Source organism: Plectropomus leopardus, unplaced genomic scaffold, assembly GCF_008729295.1.
Source record: "Plectropomus leopardus isolate mb unplaced genomic scaffold, YSFRI_Pleo_2.0 unplaced_scaffold9899, whole genome shotgun sequence".
NCBI classification, from domain to species: domain Eukaryota; kingdom Metazoa; phylum Chordata; class Actinopteri; order Perciformes; family Serranidae; genus Plectropomus; species Plectropomus leopardus.
This window is the reverse complement of record NW_024704630.1, coordinates 1-8,542: the sequence shown is the minus strand read 5'-3', so window position 1 is coordinate 8,542 and position 8,542 is coordinate 1. Positions and strand designations below refer to the sequence as shown.

General features: G+C 41.5%; 1 protein-coding gene across 1 annotated transcript; it reads left to right on the top strand.

The window, feature by feature from the left end:
* Positions 1-264: 264 nt before the first annotated feature.
* LOC121940926 (C2 domain-containing protein 5-like) lies at positions 265-8,314 on the top strand. The gene is made up of 13 exons (XM_042483601.1): positions 265-319; positions 841-981; positions 1,056-1,119; positions 2,049-2,110; positions 2,549-2,647; positions 2,750-2,839; positions 2,965-3,043; positions 3,565-3,657; positions 4,146-4,178; positions 4,514-4,615; positions 5,794-5,987; positions 7,418-7,564; positions 7,716-8,314. The coding sequence occupies exons 1-13, from the start codon at positions 311-313 to the stop codon at positions 7,839-7,841; spliced, it is 1,239 nt and encodes a 412-aa protein (XP_042339535.1). The 5' UTR covers positions 265-310; the 3' UTR covers positions 7,842-8,314.
* The last annotated feature ends 228 nt before the right edge of the window (positions 8,315-8,542 follow it).

Here is an 8,542-nt window from a genome sequence, read left to right as displayed (position 1 = left end):
TAACGTACATGATTTTAACACGAGTGGAGCTATCAAATACCTAAGATTCGTGCCTCTGTGTCACATACACTGTTTTATCAAGTTAACAAGGTTTTATTATACACAAAAAGTTTAGCGATTCTTGTACACAAACAGATTTATTTTGTGCTGAACTATTTAAGTATAAATCGCTCCACTCGTGTTAAAATCATGTACGTTATCATACATCATATATAGTCTGTTTTTTGTGAATCATGATAAACTTACCCCTCTTGTCTCTCTCTGGTCATTAAAGAAATTATTTGCCCTGGACCCTGAGGTGTTCTGCGGCATGAACATGGTACTGAGCACGGCAACTTTTAGCTGTGAGACACAGCAAAGCATGACAAATATTTCACTTTATTAATCGCAATACTACTTCACTTTTACTGTAACTGTATGGCTGCTCTTAACTCGGGACGTTTGGGAGCAGGTAGATGTGTAAACCACTCCAGAGTCAACTTGAGGGCAACCCACTGTAGACTCGAATCTGTGATTACGGCCATCTACCCTGCCCATTCACACTCTCACCTGTGTATGTTTTTATGGTGTGTGTGTGTGTGTGTGTTTGTGCCACTCCTTACTCTTCCAGATCCATATTCAAATTAACACCAACCATGTGTGTGTGTGTGTGTGTGTGTGTGTGTGTGTGAGATGGTGAAGCTCATTGGGTACTCGAGTGAGTGTGAGCATGTGGTGCGTTATTAACATAGACTTTCTACTAGCAGTGCGGTCGGGGCAGATGTGCGATGCAGATGTGGCCTGCTGTGGTGTTCACTTTGACATCCCGTCTGCTTAGGTTTTGCGTCCCTCTTCTTACAGGAGCTGACGGAGGAGGTGGTGGGTTCTCCGATTCCTGAGCCGAGGCAACGATCTAGACTTTTCCGCTCCCACTCGGAAAGCTCAGATGAACTGTCAGAACTGGACCTCTCCCATGGCAAGAAGGATGCCTTCGTCTTGGAGGTGAATGTCTAAAACAAAACGTGTATGCAATTACTTCCAGGGTGAAGTGTAACTATTTGTGGCCGTTTCCATAGATTGATGACACTGATGCTGTGGAGGACATCCACTCCCTCCTCACTGATGCACCTACTCCCGCAGGTATGCTCGGTCGACTCACTGCATCACACATGCTCAGTCAGTTATCTCCTGAACAGGTCAAAGCTCTAAAAAAATGCCTTTTCTAAACGGGACACTATTGACTCCCACTTGTCTCGGATTGTCACTCCGTGTGGAGCCGATTTTAAAGCTAAATAAAGCTCCCTTCATCAGGGTGTAAGGTGTAACTACTGCTGCAATCTTTGGGACAAACTTCCCTCTCTGCAACAAAAAAGGAGCCGTCATAGTATGTGGTAACCATGCAGAAAAATCAAGATTACTCCCTTTTTATGTTCTTTTTTATTGGATCTGTAGGCTGTGCTGCTGTTTACCAGAAGTTTGGTCAGCTATATAATTCATTTGCCATTAAAATAAGTAAACAAATCTCTAAATAAATAAGTAAATTAATAAATGATAAATACATAATTAGAAATAAAACATAGGGCTGAGATTATTAGGAAACGTTTATTTTCTTTTACTTTTGTAAACATTTGGCTTTTCACTCTGTTTAAAAGCTACTCAGTTTTTGCAACAGTTCTGTAGCACTTTAAAATTAAAATTAACATACTAGAAAAGGGCATATTTGATCCTAAATATAAATGTAGCATCTAAGACATTACTATCTGTACAACAATATTAAATGTCATTAATATTAAATCTCAGTTTGAGCAGTTTACATTCCTAAGGGTAGTCGCATGAACTTAATTTGTATATGAATATCAATACGGCTTTGCACACGGTCAGTAACTCGGCAGCTGTGCATCCTCGCCGTTGGAGGGTTTAGTTACACTCTATATAAGGTAGTGGGACGACACTTCATGTGGCCGACTGCGTGAACACAGAAACAGAGTGGACGTGTGTGGGGAGAGGGTTTGGGGGCTGGTTTCTCTGCTTCATCATCCACGTTAACATTTCCACTTTTATATCTTCAGGTTTCTACAGCTGCAACTCTGAGGTCATGCCTGGGATTTTGAACTGGACTTCAGGAGTTCAGGTTACTGTTACTCTTTACAACCTTCACAGATTACAGCAAACGTTTTTTGTTGCTTTCACAAAACACAATTTTGGGGCCCGTTTTTAATGCACATGCACATTCTGCCATTTTGCACATTTGATATTTTCCAACCAGTGGAAGCATCAAACATTTCCATTTAAAAAATATGATTACATATAATTTTAGCAACTGACTGTACTTTTTGACAGTGTTTCCAAACTGTTCCAACCACTGGGTCCAGATGACTCCTCAGTCATTAGTTCACGGTCTGCACATAAGAGAAATGACCACATATTCAGTTTGATTTGACAAATTGTAAATAACATTAGGGCTTCAAACAGAATGAAATAAAACATATTGCAAAAATAAAGTGCAATTAGGTAAAAACCAGGGCTGTTTCTTTTGTTTATTCTGTGTATTACTGTTACTGTCTTACAGATGTTTACATCGGTGAGGGTCTTCAGGTTGAGTAATGCCAATCTCACTAACCAAGGCTTGAACAAGATCTTCACTGACCTGTGTGAGAATCTGCTAAAGGTAAGAAAACCATCATTGATCAGGTGGTACTCTCACCAGATGTTTATCGTGGTTGTGTTTTGAACGTGGATATTAAAGTGAACTCATTTTGTTTTTTTGAAGAGTTTTTACTTCAAGTTGCGCTCCATGATCCCGTGCTGTCTGTGTAAGCTCAACTTCACTGTAGCAGTGCCAGAAGAAGAACTCATACAGGTGAGAGGTTTCAGGCTGGCTCTGCTTTGTGAAATTTCAAACAAAACAGAATTGATTTGTCAGATTTTAGGTTTCTTTACTTGTCTCTACTTTCTTTACTGTACCTATGTCTGTGTGTCTCCCAGGTCGCAGTGACAGCGGTTGCCATGACGTTTGACAAAGACCAGTCTCAAGAGAAATCAGCAGACAAGCCCACCGTCAGAGGTCTGTATGGTTAAAGGAGATAATTTATGGTTTGGGGGAAGTTTTTAATGTTTTCTACTCACCCAAAGTCAGACCGTCTAATTCAGGATTCCTACACAGTATGGAAAATGTATTTTTGTAATTTCCAGGTATGGATATGTATGGAAAAAAGGGAGATTAATGTTGCTATTCTGTCTCTTGAAATATAAAAATCTGAATTTCCAAAATTATTGATGTATTAATTACAATATATAGTTAAATTAGATCTCTAAATTAGATTAGTCTACTGTATCTTTGGACAGTTTATAAGCTCTATATCTGAGAGGAGCTGCTGCTCTCATAGTCATGCAGCTGCTGAACTAAGATAAGGCTGATATCAATATTAAACATGCCTTGAAACAGCAGAAACATCGAAAGGCTTTTAAGGGTTTGTCTCAGCAAAGTCTAAGACCATGCTACTCTGAACATTTAAGAAACATCACTTCTATTGTGTTTTATGTTTAAAATCATGCGTCTGTGTAATTTTGCATTCCTCTTTTCAGGAGTTAGTGAGACAGAAGAGCAGCTGCAGTTTCCCCTGGAGTTATGTGCAGACCCGTCATCCACCAACATTCAGCCATCATCCAAAATCTCAGGTAGCCTTTAATCATTTTTTTTTATTATTGCTCCGCGACCTCCTCCTCTGCCCTGCTTCATTAACAGGCATTGCCCATCTCCTCCACTAACAACTTTAGGTACAGTCTCTTTACTCACCCCAGCTGCAAAACTCTGCCAAAATCAGCTGGTTGTGGTTCGTTCACCAGGTAAACAAACAGTGATGTGTCATAGCCCCGTGTGTTCTGTTTTGATGTGAACTTAGATGACCGTGTGAAGTTGTCTAGATGAGGCGTCATGTTCCTAAAGCAGCATGGCTTACTTTGTGGTCACATGATATGAACACAGTTACAAGCAGCAAGCTCTGTCTATAGCTAGCACGCTGACTGGAGCGTTACAGATTTGGAGGTGAAAGCTAAGTAACACATGCTGTGCTAGCCTTGTGGCGAGAACAAGGGATTGATCCTGAACCTTTTTCGCTTCCTGCAAAGCGCAAAGGTAGACTTTGATGTCTGTGTGTGTGTGACAGGTGTCCCAGAGAGTACCAACGTCTCATCCAGAGGTGAGCCCCCTTCCCCTCGACCATCTCTCCCTGCTACCAAAACTACTACACTGCCCTGTTTTGACTTTTCATCCTTTTGTCTCGGACAGAGTTATCCTGCACCACTCCCAAACCTCATCCACTTTTGTTCTTTTCTTTTTCGTTTTCTGTGTCCTTTTTTTTTTTCTCTTGTTCACGTTGTTGTTGTTGCGTTTGTGTATGTTCGGGTGTGGGCTACGTGTGTGTGTTGTATGTGTGTGTGTGTGTGTGTGTGTATGTGTTTTTGTGTGTGTGTGTGTGTGTGTGTGTGTGTGTGTTCTCTCCAGCTGCCTCGGTTGATTACGGTTCCTTTGCAGACAGATGCAGCACCTGGCTAGAGCTGCTTAGGCTGAAAGCTCACACCATAAGACGAGGATCAGTTAAGACAAGTAGGAGGACACAGTCTCTAGCACACTCCGGTGATCATACCCACAAATACAGAACACAGTATCAACCAATCACACACACACACGCACACATATACATGCTCGCATACACTCACACAGCCCTCCATGCATGCCGCTGGGGGGCGGAGCAATCTTAAATCAAGCACCAGCTTTTTAGCTAGAGTGTGAACGTTGAAGCACCGCCCCTCAGAGGGATCCACAGTCAGCAGCTTGGCTTTGAAATGCCTGTAGCCATGGCAACCATGCTGACAAATTAATAGAAAGTCAAATCTTTTTGCATTCAGCGTGCTTGTATTTTTCTGGATCTGTAAGGCTTGCTGCACTTTGATGATAATTACTGGAAGAATTCATTTGATTTTTCTCTGCATTTGCATAAGTGAATGTACTTTAGATGAGAAGACGTACATGATTTGTGGATGTGCTGTACACGTACAAATTTAAACACGTGCAATGTGGTCGAGATCAAGGTGGGGCGGGCGGGGGGCAATGCTTTTCTGCAAGATCTGGTATGATTTTCAGTCCTGTGCACAGTAAGTGAACTACAATCTAATGTGTGGCTCTGAAGGTTCCTGGTTTGATGGATGTAAGCCACGTCAGGTAAATTTGCAGTAAGACAATGGAGCATCTTTCACACTCTGGCTCATGTACATGTGCCCAGCTCAACTTATAGCTTTCTCTGTCCATCTCCATTTCTCAAACCTCTTTCACAAATGCAAACAGATATAAATATTATCTCATGTACTTCACTGTACTGCAAATGCTGTATTCACACTTGTAAAACACACACAGCTGTGCCCAGGTCTGTCTCTCTGTCTGCAGACACTGTTTAACTGTCTCGTCTGTTTGCTTCATATGCATGATATGCATGGCAGTGCACGCTTTCCAAGTGATTATCTTGTCACCACACATCCACACAACTGCATGTCAAGTCACATATGTTTCTAACGCACACAGACATACTCACAGACAAGTGCAAACGTGTTACTCCTGCTGTGAAAACGCTAACAGCATTGCATTTTTGCACGTACATTCCACATTTCTTTCTGCTTTAAATTTCATATCTGCTTTCATTTTTCCACTATTTTGAGTGTTTTCTGGTATCTCCATTCCTTTTCGTCTTCTTTTTCCCCCTCCCGGCCTCTTGTTTTCTCCCTCTTTTGGACGTCTCCCTGCTCTCTCTGAACCTGCAGTCTCATCTTTGGAGCGCTCCAGTCCCGTGCCTGAGGGACGGTCCCGCTCGCTGCGCTCCAACCGCTCGTTAGGGGGCAGTTCAGTCACCGTGGTGAAGATGACACCGCTCTCCTTCCTCCCTGGGACACGAATCATTAAATACCTTGGGATCATCAACATGTTTTTTATCAGAGAGACAACATCGTTACGTGAGGTACGACTGCAAAGACACACTACACATGCAAATGCCCCAGAATCTTATACAAAGTGTAGAAAAGAATTGGACGTAGACTCTGGGTCTGAAAAGTGAAGCCAATGCAAATGTGCCTCAAGCTTGCATGCTCCCTGATGGCCTGTATGGGGTGACTCCTCTTGTTGCAAAAAGGAGTCTGATTGTATAAATGTCTTTAGGCCCAGAGACACAAAACTGGCATCAGAGAACTGAACTGGTGGTGATGAAGGCTGACGGCTGCATTACCTAATGTCCCCTGTCTCTTGGCCAAAATATTGCACCACATGCACTCAACGCTTCAAAACAGTAGTCCACAAACTGATGGGTGACGTCACGGTGGCTACGTCTGTTTCTTTTATACAGTCGTAGTGTTTCTTAAATTATGTCATTATGTCAGTTAGTCAATAAGACTTTATTTGTATAGCACTTTTCATATAAACAAAACTGTACCACAAAGTGCTTCATACAAGCACTAAATAAGAGGACTCATTAAAGCCAGAAACTGAGCAAAGGCTTCCTTAAGTAAAGAAACACCAGAGTCAGGATAAAAGCTATAGATAGAAAAATAAAAGAATAAAATAAAACAATGGATAAATATGTTAAAAATAATAAAATCATATACCAAGTAGTAAAACAGACTAAAATGTTCAACTAAAAAGTCAATAGATAAATACATAAAGTTCAATTAAAAGCCAAACTAAAAATGTAGGTCTTAAAAATATCAGCCCCACTTAATTGAGAGTAAAACGCATCAATAAGATGCAGTTCAATGCAACTACAATGTGGTCTTAGTGTTATTACATGACAATGAAAAATTGGTTTGCCAATAATTAAGTGATGGATTCTAAACGATGAATACAGTAATTCAGTGTTTTTCTGTTACCATGTTATTGTTTGTATATCAGCCACTGATGCTGCAGCGCTGTATTGCACCTCTATATAAAGGCTTTTTTTTTTGTTTTAAGCAGAAGTATTTTGCGCTCATCAATTCAAGTCAAAAAATCTTTATTGTCCCCCAAGGGGGCAAATTCTTGTGCAGCTAGCAGAAGTGCATTAGTGCATACAATACATGAAATAAAAACGATACATTTAAATTCACACTGAATCATTTAAAAAAACGATGGCGGTAGGAAAAATGAGTTCTTCAGTCTGTTTAGTCATGCATTTTGGCTTGCTAAATCAGTGGACAGATGGAAGCAGTGAAAACACACTGTAAAGTGGATGGCTCGGGTCGGCCAGGATTGACTTGGCCTTTCTTAAAGACCTTACCTTATAAAGGAGGTCCTCGTCAGGAGACGCTTGGCTGAAAAAATATTTCAAAGTGGGTACATTACAGAAAAAAGTTTGAGAACCACTTGTTAATGGTGTAGACATCGCTGCACACATGAAATGTGTGTGTTTGTCCTCTGCAGGAAGGCGGTGTCAGTGGCTTCCTCCATTCATTCATAGCAGAGGTATTTGCGATGGTTCGAGCCCATGTAGCAGCCCTGGGTGGCAATGCAGTGGTGTCCTACAGCATGAAAGAGTGTGTGTTAATGGAAAATCCAAACAAGAACCAGGTACACACACACACACACACACACACACACCTGAAGTATTTCTTACAATCTATTTTTACATGATACACAACAAGGTAATCTCTGCATCCTCAGACCTCACAGTCTTTGAGGTTGTTATGGTTTAATCTTCCTGTATTTGTTTCTCCTCAAGGCTCAGTGTCTCATTAATGTGAGTGGTGATGCCGTCATCTGCATCCGGGAAACGGACCAGGAGCCAACTGCTTCAACGACAAATGTTGGACAGACCTGCATTAGTGCAGCAGATGGGGCCACGTGACAGTGAAACACGGAGCCTCGTTTTGTCTGCAGGACGCACAAACTGCGTGAACACGCTCTCTGAGTCTAGCCATCCAAATATTAGTCATTTATGTCTGCCTTAAAACTGTAAAAGATCCAAAGGTTTGGACACAGGTAATAAAGAACAAGTACAACATGCACACTCGAAAACGTGCAGTCTGGATTAATACGGGAGTACAGGATGTTTCTGTGTTTTTCCCGATGTTTAAAGTGAGCATTTGTGCAGGAGATATGGACGTTTAAAATCAACAAAAGCGCCCTTATGCATAAAAGTTTGCCTGTGTATTAAATCCGTCCATGCTGGGGGACCCCCAAAGTTACAGTATATTGGCCATTCCTCTCTGTGTGGGCGCAAGCGAGGCAGCTATGATCAATTTGTCCATCCACAGCTCACAGGAGGAGCCACTAAATGGCCATGCCAAAAGGGACGCAGTTGTTTACCATCTGATACTTTAAAAACAGTCAGACGTTTGGCCCTGTTTCGAGTAACTTGCAGACTAAAGGCACATCTGCTCAGTCCAGAGTGGCCAAATGATGACTGTGTCAAGCAAGGCAAGTATTTCAATTGTGACAATTCAGTCAAATAGAAATTTTGAAGCCAGAATCAAAACAACCCAGACAACCCTGTGATGCCATGTTGTTATAATTTATTTTACATTTCATTTGATGTCCAGTAATACC

What these genes read in the sequence shown, in the direction of transcription:
- LOC121940926 (XM_042483601.1), top strand. An exon ending in AGACAACATCGTTACGTGAG is followed by an intron (nt 5,988 to 7,417) that starts GTACGACTGCAA and finishes TGTCCTCTGCAG; the next exon opens with GAAGGCGGTGTCAGTGGCTT. An exon ending in AAAATCCAAACAAGAACCAG is followed by an intron (nt 7,565 to 7,715) that starts GTACACACACAC and finishes TTTCTCCTCAAG; the next exon opens with GCTCAGTGTCTCATTAATGT.